Source organism: Nilaparvata lugens, chromosome X (assembly GCF_014356525.2).
Source record: "Nilaparvata lugens isolate BPH chromosome X, ASM1435652v1, whole genome shotgun sequence".
Classification (NCBI taxonomy): domain Eukaryota; kingdom Metazoa; phylum Arthropoda; class Insecta; order Hemiptera; family Delphacidae; genus Nilaparvata; species Nilaparvata lugens.
Window position 1 is genome coordinate 95190113 of NC_052518.1, and position 18515 is coordinate 95208627.

Here is an 18515-nt window from a genome sequence, read left to right on the forward strand (position 1 = left end):
AAACTCAAAGGCTCTCTACTGGGCCCTTTATTCTTCATCCAGCTCATGAATGATTTCCTGGAAAGCCTGAGATCCATCCTCTTCTCAGATTCCACCACACTGACTTATTGACATTGACTAGAGGGAAAATGGTCGTCGATCAAGCAGCAGAAAGGTCAGTTGAACTGCTGAAAACTGATTTGGCCAAGGCCTGGTTTACAGCAAATAGGATGTAGATGAATAAGGAGAAAATGAATTTTCCAATTTGCTTCTTAAAAATATCTTCAGTAGAGGATGAGCCAGTGAAGCTTACAATGTTAATCAGGTGCTGACTCTATAACGTGGATCAATCACTATAACTTTTGCATCCAGTGACGTCATACATGAGCTCATGAAACCGTGGCGTAGCCGGTTGCCGTGCCTTTAGCTACAGCCTGTAAGTTACTGAACCGAGGTTATTTTTGTCTGCAGTCAGCTGTCACCTAAACACCAAACATATGTGTTGATTTTGTTATTATTGAAGTTGTGTTAACATTATTATCATGGCCAATATTATTGATAGAAATAATAATGATTTGTTACTTATTTATTTGCTCTAAAATCGAATGGTGCTTTTGATATGGCAGGAGTACGTATTCTTTACAATATTCTAATTGAACGAATTGACTGTTCTGAAATTATTTGATCTGTCAGATTTACTAATGTCTCGTGTTTCATCTAAAGTTGATTTTCATTGTGACAAGAAGAGTGAAATTGATTGCTTTGGAAACGATAATGAAAGCAATGGAGTTGAATCAAAGAGAACAGCAAATTCTTCTTGGAGGCATGATATTCCTACAGGAGGGGAACCTTATTTCGAGGATGATGAATTGGTCCAGAACCATTTTATGCAGAAGCAGACATCAACAAATTCTAGTGTTGATGGGGCTGATATTCCACTTCTCAACGATGTAGTAAGTACTAATTTTGTGATTAATTATTCTCATTATTAGCATACCCGCGAGGCATAATAAATAATGATCCGATTTTCAGTACCACGGCTGAGAAACAGTTTCAATTCATTATCAGAGTCAATCTTATTGAATTTTATAGTATCCACTGAAGTTGTTAGTTGTCACCTCGTCCTCAGACCGACAGTATCTAGGACACCGTCAAGGCTACTACAGCTAGGTAACAAGGCTACTACTGCATGGTAACAAGCCTACTACTGCTGGTACTTTGGTATCTGTACTCCCTTCAAAATTACTTTTGACTTGGAGGGACATGCGCAGCAGAGAAGGCATACAGCGGTAAGGATACAGCTGCGGCGATGTCACCGTTCTGAATCGGCAAGCGTTATCTAATTTCTAGTGAGTGTTCAAACGTTCATAAGAGAATGTAAAACTTACGAAGTTTCCTCTCTAAAAGCATTGAGTCGACAGAGTATAATCGATAAATTGGCAACTGTGCTACTACCTATAACTCTATCCATCACTGAAATTGGCTGATCTCCCTCCATTTTCTGGGCCGCATATTCCTCCAAGTCAAAGAAAACTAAATTAAGTGACAGCTGATATCTGACACTACATGAAACAATTGCAAACTTGGCCTACAGCTAGCAACGGACTTAAGAATCCACTAAAAATATGAATAGTTTGTAGGGAACTTCCAGTCAATATTTTTACATAGTGATGAGTTAATAATAGTAAAGATCAATAATCACTTGATCAATTCCTATCCATTAAAACACTATTTTGATGTATTAAACAACTATATGCAATCAATTAATATGCAAGACTTAATCTATTTCGGACTATGTGTAACCCTGTCTAAATTTGGGAGAAGAATAGTACAAGGTTACCTTTTTTTTCTCTCCCTATCATTTTGATGATGTACTTATTGTATCAATGAATGAATAAATGTATAAATAAAATAAAAATTAGTGGCTTTATTATTTGACTAACGACTTGATTATTTTCTAACAGGACGGATTCAACCATCAGATGTTGGAAGACACAACAATTGATCATTGCCATATACCTCTAACGACGCAGTGCAAAGTTGCTTATTGGAAGCTTATGTCGGTGGCAGCAACATGTCTTCTATTTATGGTATGTCTGTCTCTGTCCAATACGATTTTCTTAGATCATACAAATCCGGCGCCAAAGAATTGCTTTATAGTTGAAAAACACATCTACGTTTCGCAGCTCATTGCCTTTAACAAACTTTCGATCACATTTAAATTACTTGGGTGATTCTAAATAGAAATAGAATTGTGTTTACTTGCAAAGATTTACATCCAGTATCCATTGTTGTGAAGGACATTCCATTCGTATATAACTTTGTCTTTGGAGCCTTTGATCCTTGGCAATATATTATATTTATATATCATTGTTAATGAAAATTTTGCAATACATGAGCGTATATTGGATTAATTGATTCTCCTTGTAAGAACTAACAGCCAAAGAATAATTCACAGTGTTGTGAAAAATTCTTATATAGCCTTGCCTAAAGAGCTCCTTATAACTTTGAGAAATAGGTGGTGTGCAGAAAGTAAAAATAGCTGTTTCACATTTTGCACACCACCTGTTAACATATTTTTCTTACTGTAATCAATGCACGCCTAGACATCTTTTGAAAGAGACTGATTTTTATACATTAAAATTATCAAATAAAGTAGTTTTCTAGTATTCAATCTAAATATTCAAAACTTACATACTAAATAATGTTAATCAAGTTTTACTATGCGACTTGTCATCACTTCAGTTTTTGTCCAAATACTTGGGATGGGGTTTTAAAATGTATGAATTCAGGGCTACTTTCTTGTATTTATAAAATAGAATAAAATTATAGTATCCTTTTAAATATTAATAAAACAAGAATACAAATTGTAACTACTAGTTTCGGTGATCACACCATTGTCAGGTTATAGAAATAAATGTCATTTCAAATAACAAAACTATTAGTAAACATTAATTGGAAATTTATTTTCATAACCTGACAATGGTGTGATCACCGAAACTAGTAGTTACAATTTGTATTCTTATTTTATTAATTTTAAAAGGTACTGTAATTCTATTTCATAAACTTGAGATGGTATTTACACATCTTCAAACAAGAAAAAATTAATGAACTGAAAACATTCTGAGTCGAAAAACCACATACACTACTTGGACATAGGTACACTATTATTCTCGATTATTTCCAAACGACTTCTTTTCCATGCGTTTTTCTAGTGTATTATGTAATGATGATTATCATAATGTTATATTTATTGAATTATGTTGATTTGCTATTGAACATTCTTTTAAGAATATTTAATTTATCATGTTTGTTAGTTTCGAGAATAAATCTATTAATTCCAATCATTCTTCAGTGATGTAGCTAAGTTTTATGACTTTTTCTCAATTTTTCAGACTATTGAAATTATCGGTGGTCACCTAGCTGGTAGTATAGCAATTATGGGGGATGCTGCACATTTATTTTCTGACTTCATTAGTTTTGTTATAAGCCTATTCGCAATTTGGATAGGTCAGCAAAATCCAACTAAACATCTCACTTTTGGATTCCAGCGTGTAGGTGAGTTGATTAACTATTCATGAAATACCTTGTATAGTTGATTATCTATATATGAAATACCAACTATAGTTGATAACTTGAAATTATGATGATTTATGAACATTGATTCTGTGTCCATCTTGAATATTATCAATCTTAGTTTCTGTGTATATCTGATTCCAATTATTATTTCAGGGAAAATTGAAGGCTGTGCAAAGGCTTAAAATAAACTTTCTACTTGTGATATTTTTCAAAGTTTTTCGATTTGTATAAATCATCAGGCTATGAAAATGAAAGAGTTTTCTCAGCAAAACATTTTTTTTCCGATCATTAGTTTTTGAGATATGAGCGCCTGAAGTTTGAATTTTTGGGACAGAACATTTCAAATTCGGTAAGATATAAATCCATGAGATTTGGAGGATGGATTCTTCATGGTATTGTTGATCTAGTAAAACAAAAATTTTCTGAAAATATCAGTTTTTAAGATAGTTATTCAATTTACTAAAAATATCCAAAAATAACTTTTAGTTGAGTTATTTTTGGTAAATTGAATAACTTTTCCAAAAATGGATATTTTCAGAAAATTTTTGTTTTACTAGATCAACAATACCATGAAGAATCTATCCTCTAAATCTCATTGTTTTATCTGTTACCGAATTTGAAATGTTCTGTCCCAAAAATTAAAACTTCAGGCGCTCATATCTCAAAAAGTAATAATCGGGAAGAAAAATGTTTTCCTGATAAAACTTTTTCATTTTGATAGCTTGATGATATACAAATCGAAAAACTTTGAAAAATATCACGAGTAGAATATTTATTTGTGCACCGTTTACGCCCGAGCCGTAGGCTCGTTTCTTGAGTGCAGCAGAGGAACTTTGCGCACGTATTTCACATTAAATTTTTCCTACAGTTACCATTGAATATGAGAAGTGGTTGATGATGGGTAAAATGATGGCTGAAATCCATCAAATGTTTGTCTGTATAAATTAATAACAACTTTAATTTATTTTAAACTTGATAATCCAATTGAAAATTAATAATCGATAATTCATTCAAATTAAAAATTAAATTAATCCAATTAATTTGAGAATTTGAATAAATCTTAATTTCTAAAAATGTAACCGGCTGCTGTGCAACCGGGCCTTAGTATTAAGAGTCCGCAAAGTAATACTTTGCGCACTAGAGCCGAAAAGTGATTCTTTGCGTTCTGTAATCAGTGCAGCAATGGCCACTTTCCAAGGTACCTGTAGGAAAAGTTTATTTTTAGCCTTTGCACAGCCTTTTAAGTGACAGACTCCTTGTCTTCTGCTAGTTTCATTAGAAACTATATCCTTGTAACTGCTACATATACAGATGGAGTTACTTCAATATTATTGGCGCTCGTCAAAAATAGGTTCTCTTTTGGCCTGTCATAATCAGACTATTTTCTCTGCAAAATTCTCAAATCAAACTGTTAAATTACAGCCTGTATTAAGTTCCACTCACATTCATGTAATAATCATAATAATAGTTTCCAAAATGATCTATGGTAAATCTAGAATAAAATTTCCTACAATAGTTAAAGATAGGAACAACATACTTTTCTAGGACGGTTCTGATTCTATATTAAATATTTGTAAACAGCTGTTTATCAAGCTCCCATTCTGTTCCTTTTTTCGTTACTACGTTACTAAAGACTTTTCAACTTTTTTCAATATATCATGTTGTTAAGAGGATTATGAGAGTTCAAGATGTTCTAAAATGTATAAATAATTGACATTGAAATTCGATTTTCAAACATCTGAACATCGTCGTCAATAATTATTATTTCTTCATAGAGTGAATAATATTACAAATCGAATTTTAATGTAAATTATTTATACATTTTATATCTTGAACTCTCATAACTTTCTGTAATGTATATTTTTCAGAAAAACTTTTAATTTCTTTCAATATTATTTGTATTAAATATTGCATTTCAAATTGTTTTACTTGTATTATGTGTTAAGAGAGCAATTATCGGATATTATCCTTGTGTTCTCATGTGTATCTCAAATAAATAAATAAATAATCCTCTTAACAACAAAATATGCTGACTCGATCGTTGCTGAAATAGGTTTCAATGTCAAAGTACTTACTCATCGATAATCAAAATGTTTACTTCATTTTCGTCGAATTTAGTAAATAAAAGATGTTTTTATACTCTTTGACTTCCACTTATCACTTTTGTTGTTGATCATTCTCAACGACTAGATTAGTTTCACTGTTTTCAACTCGATCATATTCGCCGACAAGTTGATTTTTTAACTGAATGCTTCCGATGCTCTGGCCAGACCGTTGGAGGCTTCACATTTATAACATGTTAGTGACTGGAACTTAGACATATTATATACAAGTACAAATAATTATAAACATACAAAAGGATGCTTTGTCGATAGTAATAATAATTTATTTGATCCATAGATTCATACATGATTAAAAGATCTTGTCAAACATAAATATTCACAGAAGTTGTCAAGTACAGAGTTAATTGAATAAATATAAAAAAATACATCAAATAAAATCCATTTAGGCAGGAACTATAAACTAGAATGTAATATCATAGTTGGAGTCCAAAAATTCTATCGAGTAATAGGGCCTTTCAACTAAACTAAACAATTTCCTTTTTTAAGCTTTATCAGACACTATCTTGGCTCCAGCAGGAAGCTTGTTGAATAAATTGACACCACTTACAAAGTATGTTGTATATGATTTGTCTGTTCTACATCTTGACAGATGCAACATCTGACTGGATCGTGTATTGAATCTATTATGTATCTGGGACCGCTGAACATAAGACAACATGTTCTTTTTTATTTACAGAACAGAGCATAGTATATACAAGTTAAATACTGTTAATAGATTAAGTCGAATAAACAGAAGTCTTCAAGTGTCTTTGTAGACTTTGATAAGCAATGTCTATTGTATAGTGGAATACTATTATTTACTAAGAGAAACTGTAAATCCCTTGTTGAAAATCACAATTTATTCAAATCTCAACTTCTTATGATTGTCTGAGTTTCTGATCTGTTCAATTTTTATTTGCAGAGGTTATTGCTGTATTGTTCAGTGTTGCTGTGATATGGATTCTGTCTGCTTATTTCATGTATGTTTCTGTGATAAGAATAATGCATAAGGACTTCGTCATAGACTCCAATAAAATGCTGTTTGTGTCACTGTTTGGGATTGTTAGTAATCTAGTGTAAGTATATTGAGTATTTTAGAATTTTAGATAGATATATCGAAATAAATAAATCGTATTCTTATAATGTTGAAACTGCCTTCCACAATAATTAAATGGTCCAGGGACTTACATCACCAGCAATGGCAAGGTCACCCTGGTCAAGCACTTGACAAAAGGTGGGCCGTCCACTGGAACCGATTTCGTCCGAACTAGCATCGGCCGAAAACTACCGAACTCGTCCGAACGATCCCCCAACAAAGAAAGCTATAGATGCTCGTCCATTGCAACAGGTTCACACGGTCGTGCACGGCCGTCTCCAGCCGATCAAGTTTTCGATCCGAATTGAATGGGATTTTACGGCTCTATTCGGCCGAAGTCGAGCTGAGACAACATCATCCTAACCTCAAAATTGTTTCACAGTCTTTTTTGTGTTTTTTTTTTTAAGTTGTTCTGTTTTATGAAGTTGTAACTATGGACAATGAAAAGTTGATAAGCTTTGTTCAAATCAAATAGTTATTTATTCATCATTGCATTCATACAATATAAATAATAATTCACAATAATCAAGAGCATGTTCCATTGTGGGATATGCGAGACAAAGGATATCATCGTCGTGATGCTCAAAGGAATCTGTGGACAAAGATTGCTGAACAAATAGGATCTGAAGATAAGATTATTATAATGAATTATTATATTATATTATTATAATGAATTATTATGATTATTATAATTTAGTGAATATTTGTTTATTCAGTTTTCAAAATCTCAATATAATTATTGTTTATGAAAAATTTTGGTGGCTATGATAGTAGTTAATTCAATAATTGGCAACCAGCCTACTACTGAACTAGACTGACGTAAACGGTTCCAATGGACGACCATATTCGGCCGATGTAACGACCGGCAGATTCGTCCGATCCAACGGCCAAACGGATTGGCTGAATACGGTTCCAGTGGACGTTAGCCTAAGGCTGCTAGCAGACGCAAGCTCTTACTTCATAAGCTGGCTGGTGAGGTTGGGTAGAGGTCAGGTCAAGCAGTTGATTGCTCTGATAACTGGACACGACCACTACAGGAAATATCTCCATACATTTGGACTCAGAAATGAAAGTAAGATGTGTAGGCTTTGTAATCAGTCTGAAGAAACTGCCAAGCATATCATACTGAATTGCGAAAGACTAGGGGCTAGAAGAAGGGCTCTGTTTGGCTGCATACAACCAGGTGAGGAATGGCATGTTAGTATAGGGGAAAACTCCTGGACCTTGTACAGGACACAGGTATTGGTCATACTAACAACTAACATACTTGGGACACACAATAAGCTTCGGTTGACGTGTGAGGTATTGTGAAACTTTGGATCCTTGAATCCGTTCCTTCAAAACATAAGATAACATATTTGATCTGTAAATTTAAGTGAAGTTTCTGTGTACCGGTACTCAGTACTTCTTTATATTCTAAATAAGAATATTAAAGTTGGAAATAAATAATATATTAAATATAATTATATTGTTATAATATTTATATATTTAACACTTACAGAATAAAATAGTATTTACCACAGCAAGACATTAATCACAAAATAAAAGTGGATTTGCCCATAAGTGGTTCATTTTTTCTTCTATGGAAAAATCAACAACCCATCTACAATATCTGTTTACTCATGTAGTACCATGAGTGCTAAAAAAATTGGACTGTTTGTAATAATAATCATGTAATAATAATCCAGTACCTTATAATATAATATTTATTCCCAATTTTAATATTCTTAAATAAATTTTATCATAGTTATGATATTATATTAGAATTTTTCAAAAGCAAATGCTAATAAAATTACTTCTCAATTATCAAATGTTTGTAGTTAATCATTATCGAATTTGTAGCATAATAATTTGCGTTTTTTATAGTTATAATAAAAAATGTATTGAAGCATAAAGTATAATATTCAGAACTTGTATCATCCTTTTGTGAATCAATATCTGATAAATTTTATTTTATTTATTTATTTTACTGCCAAATACAAGAAATATTTTTACAAATAAAAATAATCATTAAAATACAATAGTTTTTGGCGTGACTGGTAAAAGAAGCATTGAGCTCCAACCACGAGTTCTAAAAATAAGAAATAGGTACATTTTTTTAATCTAATAACAGCAGAACAAATGAAACGATTCTGTTGATGGATGATAATCTATGGATGTTGAATTTTATCAATAATCCAAGTACTTGATAAACAAAATATAAATACACAGAAAAATAATACAATAATTGTCGAGTTTTCAATTTTTCTAGCTTGCTGTTGAAATATGACTTGAAATTACATTAATGAATAATTCGTTCTACCTTTTTAATATTCAATGACATATTTTTTATGTTTGAATTTTATCTTTTCAGAATGGGAGTTCTGCTACATAGCTATGGTGAAGATCTGAGACATTGCCATAGTCATAATTCTCCCGATAATATGCACAACAATTTAAAAGCCCAAAATATCAACATTCGAGCTGCAATAATCCATGTGATAGGAGACTTGGTACAAAGCGTTGGAGTTCTCGTCTCCGCGTGTATCATACATTATTACGTAAGTACATTTTCAAATATATTTTATTTATTCAATAAATGTAAAAATATGCAGGGATCACATCAAATATAGTTTCTTCTCTCATTAATTATTATGGGTGGCTCGTTGGAGTAAGTGATAATCAAGAGAAACCGAGTTCGATTCTCGACAGGGGCAAACGTTTTTGACCACAGCTCAATCACATAGATACGGCCACCCCGAATTTCTTTCGGAGAAGACAATAACCCGTCGGTCCAGACTACCTAAAAAGTAGTCGACATCTCTTATCATCATCCCTCTCACTTATTACTCACGCACAAGCTTAAGAGATTATGTGGGCTTCACCCTCAGTATTATTATTATTACGAGGATCGTTCCAGAATTAAGTTACACTATTTTTATCGACCTGTATATGGCAGGAAAAGGCTGAAATTTTCAGGGAACATTCTTCCAGGTTTAATGGCAATGTTGTAATGCTGTAAATTTTTCATGCGACTGTCATGATTCATTCGTCAGCTTAGAACACTCCAATATCGAGCTACCACTTATTTCTACCGCCAAATGAAAAATTCGTAGTATAATCCGTTGTTTAACGGGAAAGAATATAATGTCACTGAAATTCACCACGAGTTGTGTAGTGTGTATGGTGACGAGGTAGTGTGTATGGTTATTTCAAGGTCAATTGCTTCTTGTTTGTACCAATACTCTGTTGAAGGAAGAATAACATTACACAACGAAGTGGCCTTCCATTCACGTCACGTGCCCCAAGCATTGTCGAAGACGTCGGAAGACACCGGCCATAGCCTTACGCTTGATAAAATTCATTAGCAACTCTTTCCAAATATTGGAATTAGCCATAAGTTGCCGTACAGACTACATAAATAGCCGTGAATTTTAGGGCCGGTTTCTGAGCTCAGAATCTATTAGTTCTGGACTTACAGAGTCCAGGACTAAAATAAGCTCTCGGGTCTAAATCGACTTTCTGAGTCACGGATTTATCTTCTAAACTCTGGCGTCTATTAAGTTCTCAACTTATTTGAGTCCAGGACTTGAAGCAAAAATCATGAGGGAAATTCTCAATATTTTGTTATTGTATTGTTAGAATTTTAGCCTATAGTAGAACATCTGATTGAAGCGGGCAAATTCAAATGAACATGCTCTCCAAACTATTTTGTAATGATATTATTTCGTCAAAATACGTTTCGATTACTTGTAGGCCTATTCAAAGCAAAAACTAATCTTTTGAAACATGAATGAATAAACATTTCATTTTACTTTATGCTATTATTGATCATTGATCCTAACCAGTGATTTTGGAATAAAAATTTTAGTAGGCTATTAAGTTGGAAAACGTATTTGTTTTGAAAGAAACTGGAATAATAATTTATTACTGTTATTTTTTTTATTATTTATATGCTGAATATGACATTGATTAATAAGATTCACATTGGAATATAAAATTCTAAGTCAATCCATATATTATTTTTCTTCAAATCTTTTAGGTTATGTCACAGTCATAAAATAAGGTTAGTTTTTATGCATAATTCTGACAGAACTTTATTTTAAAATAGACTTACAAACTATAAATTATAAATTAGATGCACTAATCCAAATAATTTACGTATTCCAAGACATTTATTTGGCTATTCATCTACTCTCAAACAATAACTGTGATGTTTATGCTCAGTTTAAGTCCAGAACTCAATTTTAAAACCTGTACCTTATTTGAGGGTTTAAAATCACGCTGTTTTAAGTTCTAGACCTAACGATTTTTGATAAATCCTTGACTCGGAAAGAGGCGAGAATCTAATTCAAGTCCTGGGCTTAGAAGCCAATTTTCTGACTCCAGAGTTTGAAGCCAGTTAAAGTCTAGAAGTTAGCTTAATTCCGAGCTCGGAAACCGGCCCTCAGTCGCAATTTTATTCTTCCCCGTTAAAAAAAACTGACGACACTACATATTTTTCATTTGGCGGTAGAAGTGAGTGGTAGCTCCATATTGGATTTCTCCTAACTGACGAATGAAACATGGCATCCGCATGAACATTTTACAGAACTTCCACTAAATCTGGGAGAAAGTTCCCTGACCATTTCCTGCCATGTACAGAGCTATAAAAAATATTGTAACTTAATTCTGGAACGATCATCGTATTATGTTAAGTCGGGCCTAGGCCACAAACTCAAGTTCTGTTGTAAATTTGTCAAACACTTCAAATAAGGATGATTGGATTATCTATATTGGGTTGGTAAGCATAGTTATGGAAACGGCTTGATCTTTTTTTCACAAGGATAATTTTACTGTTTGTTTGATTAGGGATCCTATCCGATTTGAAAAACTACATTTATGTGGCTTAAAAATTTTGGTCCGCTATTTTTGATTCCATTCACTTTATTTTTTAATGGGAAGGGTGGCATGTGATACATGATTCTGCTACAGAATTCCAAGAGAAAATTAACAGCACATCGTTATCTTGAACCGTCCCAAAGATATTTACATTTAGAGATGCTGGTAAATCATACAAAATGAAATAATTTTCCGAATTAAAACTGATTCCATGTAAAACCTGAAATTAGTATGTACAATGAATATTGTCAAAATTGAATGTATGTTGTAAATAGGGCCAGATAGCCGAGTTGACTAAGGCGTTGCACCCTTCAGTCTGCTGGTGTTACCTGGTCGCCGGTTCGAATCCCGCCGAATCCTATCGATTAGGCATGGACCTTTGATCATCTTATCTCATCCTCGCACTTCCCATTACCCACGGCCAAGCAGAAAGCTCATGTCAGCCTGATGTGCAATAAAAAATACACTTTTTATTCTCTGTATGTATTGTTATTAATTTGTTATATCTGTTATTATTAATTTGTTTTTTCTTCCGTTCTGCAGCCAAACGCCAAAATAGCTGATCCGATCTGCACTTTAATATTTTCAATGCTAGTCATCTGTACAACAATGAGCGTCATCATAGATAGCTTATGGATTTTACTAGAAGGTCTACCTCCTCACTTGGATTATGCATCCGTGAGACAATCTCTCGCTTATCTAGAGGGTGTTCAAACTGTCCATTCTCTTCATATTTGGACCCTAACGTCGAGCCAGTATGTAGCTACTGCACATTTAACAGTGGGTAAGTTTAAATTCAATCATATTGAAATATGTTGTATTCAAATATGTTGAATAAACTTGTACGGTATTCAAGTTGTTATCAATTCAAAATTAGAAATAGGCCAGTGACCTATCCAATCTATAGTGAGGTCCACGTTATAATGGCAGTGAAGAAACATAGGAGAAAAACGTTGCCGATCCTCTGTCTTGTCAATGCCTTCTATAGACGGTAGCTGATACACGTTTATTGATTAGTAAAAACAATATAAAAATCTTGAAGTACCCTTTTTTTTTAAAAAACTTTAAAAAATAAAAAAAAGGGTACTTCAGATTTTAATATTGTTTTCGCCACACTGCACAGAAAGCAGCTGTTTTCCAGTCCCTACGTAGATCTGAAAGACATTGTTTGCAGACGACTCTCGTCTGACGTCAGAACAGGCCTAGGCCGGAAAGAGTACCCTTTCCAGCCGCTAACATGGAACTAAGAAAGGTGATCAAAAAACAGCTGATCAAAAAACGTTTCATTATTTGTGTTCGTTATTCAATAATTGTAACATTTATAATAATATCATCGTATTGTCATTTGAAAGAATAAAAAAGTATAAACTCAACCTCCCACATAATTGAACATCATCTTTTAGGTTATTTAGACAAATCAGAATAAAAAATAAAAATACTTGGACAATTTCCTGATATTCAGATTACCTCAGATTTGCTAGAGCTATCACCTTCCACTTCTGCTTTCGGAAGTGCTTAGTAAACAACTATTCTCATATATTTATTGTTTATTTTTGTGAGTGGCGAAAAATAGCGTTCGCACCACGGGCAAAAATGTTTTTCCGGCTCTCAATCTTTTCTAGTCCGAGGCCGTAGGCCTCGGACTCGGACTTGAAAACCGATTTCGAGCCGGAAAAATCTCATTTTCTGCTCTAGGTGCGAAATATACTATTTTATAAACTTGTTAAAAAGTAGTCCATGTGAGTGAAGTGTTTTAAGGTTTATTGATGTAATATTGACGGTTAATTCTCGTTTAAAATAATCAATTATTTATTTTATTAAGCAAGAAATTATATTTCTCAATAATTTCATAATGAATTTTCATAATTAAGCTGAAATATGTTGTTAATTAATTATTAATTCTACATTGTTGAAAGACGATCTGGCAACAGAGCAAAGCGAGAAAGAGATAGCGCTATCCGCTTTGTTGAATGATAGATAAGGATATCAATACCATTGCTAATCAAACACTTCAATTATAACGTGGACTTCACTATAGATTGGATAACTCGCTGGCCTATTGAATTGAATTCAATTGAAAATTTATTTATTCATCAAAATGCACAAAATACATCTGAACAGTGTCAAATTTATTTAATTTGAACAGTGTAAAATGAACAGTGTCAAAAAATATTTCTAATTTTGAATTGACAACAACTTATTCATGGCTTCTCTAGATACTGTAACACGTCTGTCAAATACTGAATATTTTGCTGACCCTCACCAAAATACAATGTAAAAAACTGGTGGCTATCTGGTCCTCTTGTTGAAAAACAAATTATGACATTCCCAAATTATTCCATTCAAATATGAAAGTTCCCAGATTCTTAGATCATTACAGACAACTTCTAATCCTTTTATGTGACTTCAGCTATCATTTTAATCTAATTCTAACATACTATTAAATCAATTTCCATCTTCAAGTACAGCACAAAGCACAATTTCTCATATTACAACAAAAATTTAATCATTCCAATTATGAAAATTGCAGAGTTTAAATCTGTGTAATCAGTTTTTCTTCATCACACGCTATTCATGCATTTTTAAGCTGGACTTCCACCCAGAGAGTAGTGAAATAGTATCTTAAGTCACAAGGACGGGAAGGGCCGTTTTGCAGGCGAGAATGATTTTTCTAGTCGAGGCGTTAGCCTCGACTAGAATTTCATTCGAGCACTGCAGAAGACATTCACGTCCAAGTAACTTACACTATTTTTTGTCATAATAATCCAGAAAAGAATAATTGAGAAATAGAAAACATTACCTGCTTGTGCTGACATTACTACATGCATTCTATAAAAAAAACTTATACCTGGAGCGCTAAAAGGCGGCTTTTTCACCAGTTTTGCTGTTCCAAATTCGGAACTAGGAAACATACTCGACTGTAAAGAAAACATATGATTTTATTACAGTATAGTATGCTGTAATGAGAATCATATGTTTATTTGTTCTACAATCAGCTGTTTACTAGCTTGATTTCATGGATGTAAAACAGCTGAAATTGAATGACTATGGCAAAAATACAATTCCCATATCTTCTAATAGGATTATTCATATTCGCTCGGCCGAGCTGAGTATAGTCCAATAGTCCAATTAGAACTCGTGGCAATTATATTTTCACTGTTCACTGTCACTGTTGTCTGTGAATCCAGCTTCAATGTGTTCATCTCTCAGTAATTTAATAAAACAATTCAATATCAATCAATTCAAACAATATAATAAAAATGTAATTCAACTGATATAAATTGGGCATTCACTTTGTTGGTGAGGGACATTCGTATTTACATAAAAAATTAAACTCAATTTGGCTTTGAACATTAAAATATATAATTTATTATTCCAATTCCTACAAGAAAGCTCTGAATTGGAGAGAAAAATTAAGGATACTCCTTGTACTGTATCAAAATTATTCAACATTAATTCAATATATGATCACATAGTAGAATGCATCTCTGTGACTCTGGCTTGTTCGTTCCAGCTGGGCAAAAGTTTTCATTATTTTTCTATGGCAAGTCAAGTTTTGTTTCATTTTTCAATTTCAATAAATAATGTATTCATACTCTGCAAATGCGTGTTAGTTCTTTTCGACTTTAAAAAAAGTTGGAAACATGTTACTTCTATGTTCAATTTTTATATAATTTGGACAATATTTTTTTCAGTTTTATACTTGCAGAATCCATGCATAGAATGCAGTTTCTATGCAACTTGTCTCAATTTTTCACATAACTGAAGTAGGTCTATTGAATTTCTTGGTCACACTCCATAAAACTTGAATATTAATAGAAATACTAAGTCAGTAATTGAAGCCAACTTCAAATAGCATCCAATGCTACCAACCTCCAATTACGAATTACCTACTGCATTGTGTTTCATCAAGTTTTTAACCGTTTTTAGTGGGAAATAAAGTGTCTAAAACTTGTTTGTAATAAATAATTATTATTAAACGAAAAACCAAATTAAATGCTGCGAATCACCCTGAAGACTTCTGCTACTGCAAATATTGACAACAGCTAGATGGAAATTCGATGAGCGCTACTATTCAACAATATTTGCCAGCCCTAATATTTATAATAGAGTAGTAGCGCTCATCGAATTTCCATCTAACTGTTTACCCTGTTGTCAATATTTGCAGTAGAAGTCTTCGGTGTGATTTGCAGCATTTAATTTGGATTTTCATTTGATAATAATTATTGATTCATTAGCATTTGAATAAATGCAATATCTCAGTAACTTCCATCTGTAGATTGTTTGTAATTGATTGAAACTGAAAAGTTTGGTGGAATGTTGTGGAAGTATTAATAAACGTTTCAAATTTGAAGTGATGCTCCTGCACTGCATTGTTTTTCAGATAACGTGGATAGAGACGTGCTTTTGGAGCGGGCGAGAAGCATGCTGCGACTGAAATTTGGCATTGAACGGATCACTATTCAAGTGGAACAGCATCGACCACAAGCTTACATTGGATGTGATCAATGCAAATATCCTCTTCTCTAATCAATCTCAAACTCAATGTGCCGGTTGCACAAAAGTTGGTTAAATTTTAATCGTGATTAATTCCACGAGAATCAATCAGAAAAGCCGTCTTATCAAATATACCTTATGTGATTGGTTATCGTGAAATTAATCACAGTTAAAATTTAAACGACTTTTTTGCAACCGGGCCAATGTGTGGTGCTCATGTAACAGGTCATGAACTGCTTCAAATTGAACATTTTTTCTGAGGACATTCCAAGCTCATTTTTTATCGGCTATCAAGAAGACACTTTGATGCAAAGGACGTTTCAAGTAGAGATTCTAGCTGATGATTCAAATGCTGTGATAAGCTAGGCCCAAAAACTATAGAGTTACGAATGCTTATAAATATACAAATTTATGATTTATTATATGATGAATTAATAATTTTATTCTTGTCTTCCAGTGGATGTGTTGATCTACTCTGTGTCGATTGAAAGATGATTTTTCCAATCATATAAGTGTATTGATTATTCTATACCGGAAATTCTTATCCTGATTCTAAAGCCATACTACGAATTCAAATAAGTCTCATTTACAAAATTATCCAAATACAGTAGGAAAAGTTTATTACAGAGTTTGAATGCAAAAACTTTTCATGATAGAAGCCTGGAGGAGTCTAATAATTTATATTTGTAATAAAAAACCAAATAATTTTTTACAATGAAAACACAAATTGAAGTTTTTATTATTATAAAATATTATAATATACACAGAATCTGCGGTGTCGTGGCTTTACCAGCCATATCTTCAGCTGTTTGTTTTCAACTACAGCTGTAAGATGTGAGCCACAAAACCAGGTTCTGTTATTATTATTGTATTATACTAGTAGTTCGGTGAACAGTAGACCTCGCGCAGTTATAAACCACAGCCTCCTCTTATACTGTCCATCAGAGTAAATCCTGTCTGTATGTCGTGCCGGCGAGATATCGGTGTGAAAACGGCTAATGGATGTTGTATCAAAAATGCTAACATCAAAAGCTAATCTCCTTCAAAACATACTGGCATCAGGTCAGCCCGAGTTCAAAGCAGAGAAAGGACGAGAGTCAATACTATGTTATTTTAGTTATTAATTACATGCGTTATTGCATGCAATCAATAGTTCATTTAATATTGCATAAAAATTGCATTCAATGAGGCATGCAATTAATAGTCCACACAGCACCAAATTACATTGAGATATTGAATTTCATGCGTCATGGCTGCAATTTATAATCTACTCGACAGCTGATTTATGATGATTAATTCTAGTCTGATTTTTACTCTAATATTGGCGTATGAAGGAGGCTCCTTTTTCTTTTATATTATCCTTGAAATTCAAAATTTCCAAAAGCCTTGTATATACGTCGACGCGCAATTTAAAAAGGAGCATACCTGTCAAATTTCATGAAAATCTATTGCTGCGTTTTGCCGTAAATGCGCAACATATAAACATAAAGAGAAATGCAAAACCTCACTTCGCTCGGTCAACTATAATATTAAGAGAATCTGGTTTCGTGGCTTTACCAGCCACATATTCAGCTGTTTGTTTACAACTAAAGCCATGAAACCATGTTCTTTTAATATTATAATAATAATAAAAGTGGTTGACAATTTAAATTTGTGTTTTCATTATGGAAAAGTACCTCAACATCACTCACAACACATCTGTATTTTTTTGCAAGCTATACAAATATAACCTATAAATAAAAATAAAAATCTCAGTAGCTTTTTTAAATTATTTTGTCACAACATGTTTCGGACATTAATGCCATTTTCAAGTGATTTGAAAATAAATAATAATACATTTAATAAATAAATACATTTATTTATTTTCAAAACACTTGAAAATGGCATTAATGTCAGAAACATGTTGTGATTAAATAATTTAAAAGGGTATTGAGATTTTTGTTTTTATTTATATTAAAAGTAGCCCTAAAGAAAAAAGACAAATATAGCCTACTATAAAGTTTTCATGTATCAGTGAATATTCCTGACAGAGACAGAAGCTTCAGAGTGAAGGAAGAGTTTTATTTATAATTGCAAAATATGTCTATTGGACAATATAACATTGAACTCAGAGTGAAGGCATGATGAACAAAAAAAATAATTAGAAGCGATAGTTGATTAAAATTCAATACTTATATGCACATTTCATTAAATACTACACAGGTCCATTGGTGGATTGAACCTCTTACTCTTCAGACACCTGAATTAAAAATTAATGTTTGTAGAATAATTGTTTAAAACTCGTGGTTATTTTGAAATTGACTTGGATTGAATTGTTTTAGGGTGCCTGAAGTTTGTCTCAAGTTCATAGAATTTAGGAGTTCTTTTTTGGATGAACATTCTGACATTTCCTTAGATATTAT

The 18515-nt window shown here is 32.8% G+C and overlaps 1 protein-coding gene across 1 annotated transcript; it reads left to right on the plus strand.

Moving 5' to 3' along the window:
* Positions 1 to 440: 440 nt before the first annotated feature.
* Positions 441 to 16622, plus strand: LOC111046580 (zinc transporter 2). The gene is made up of 7 exons (XM_022332160.2): positions 441 to 932; positions 1944 to 2069; positions 3375 to 3537; positions 6583 to 6736; positions 9110 to 9296; positions 12160 to 12400; positions 16001 to 16622. The coding sequence occupies exons 1-7, from the start codon at positions 681 to 683 to the stop codon at positions 16144 to 16146; spliced, it is 1269 nt and encodes a 422-aa protein (XP_022187852.2). The 5' UTR covers positions 441 to 680; the 3' UTR covers positions 16147 to 16622.
* Positions 16623 to 18515: the final 1893 nt, after the last annotated feature.

Bases quoted from the DNA above. Each gene is read 5' to 3' on its own strand.
- LOC111046580 (XM_022332160.2), top strand. From the start codon at position 681: ATGTCTCGTGTTTCATCTAAAGTTGATTTTCATTGTGACAAGAAGAGT. The intron at 2,070-3,374 runs GTATGTCTGTCT...TCAATTTTTCAG, and splicing joins CAACATGTCTTCTATTTATG to ACTATTGAAATTATCGGTGG. The intron at 9,297-12,159 runs GTAAGTACATTT...TCCGTTCTGCAG, and splicing joins CGTGTATCATACATTATTAC to CCAAACGCCAAAATAGCTGA.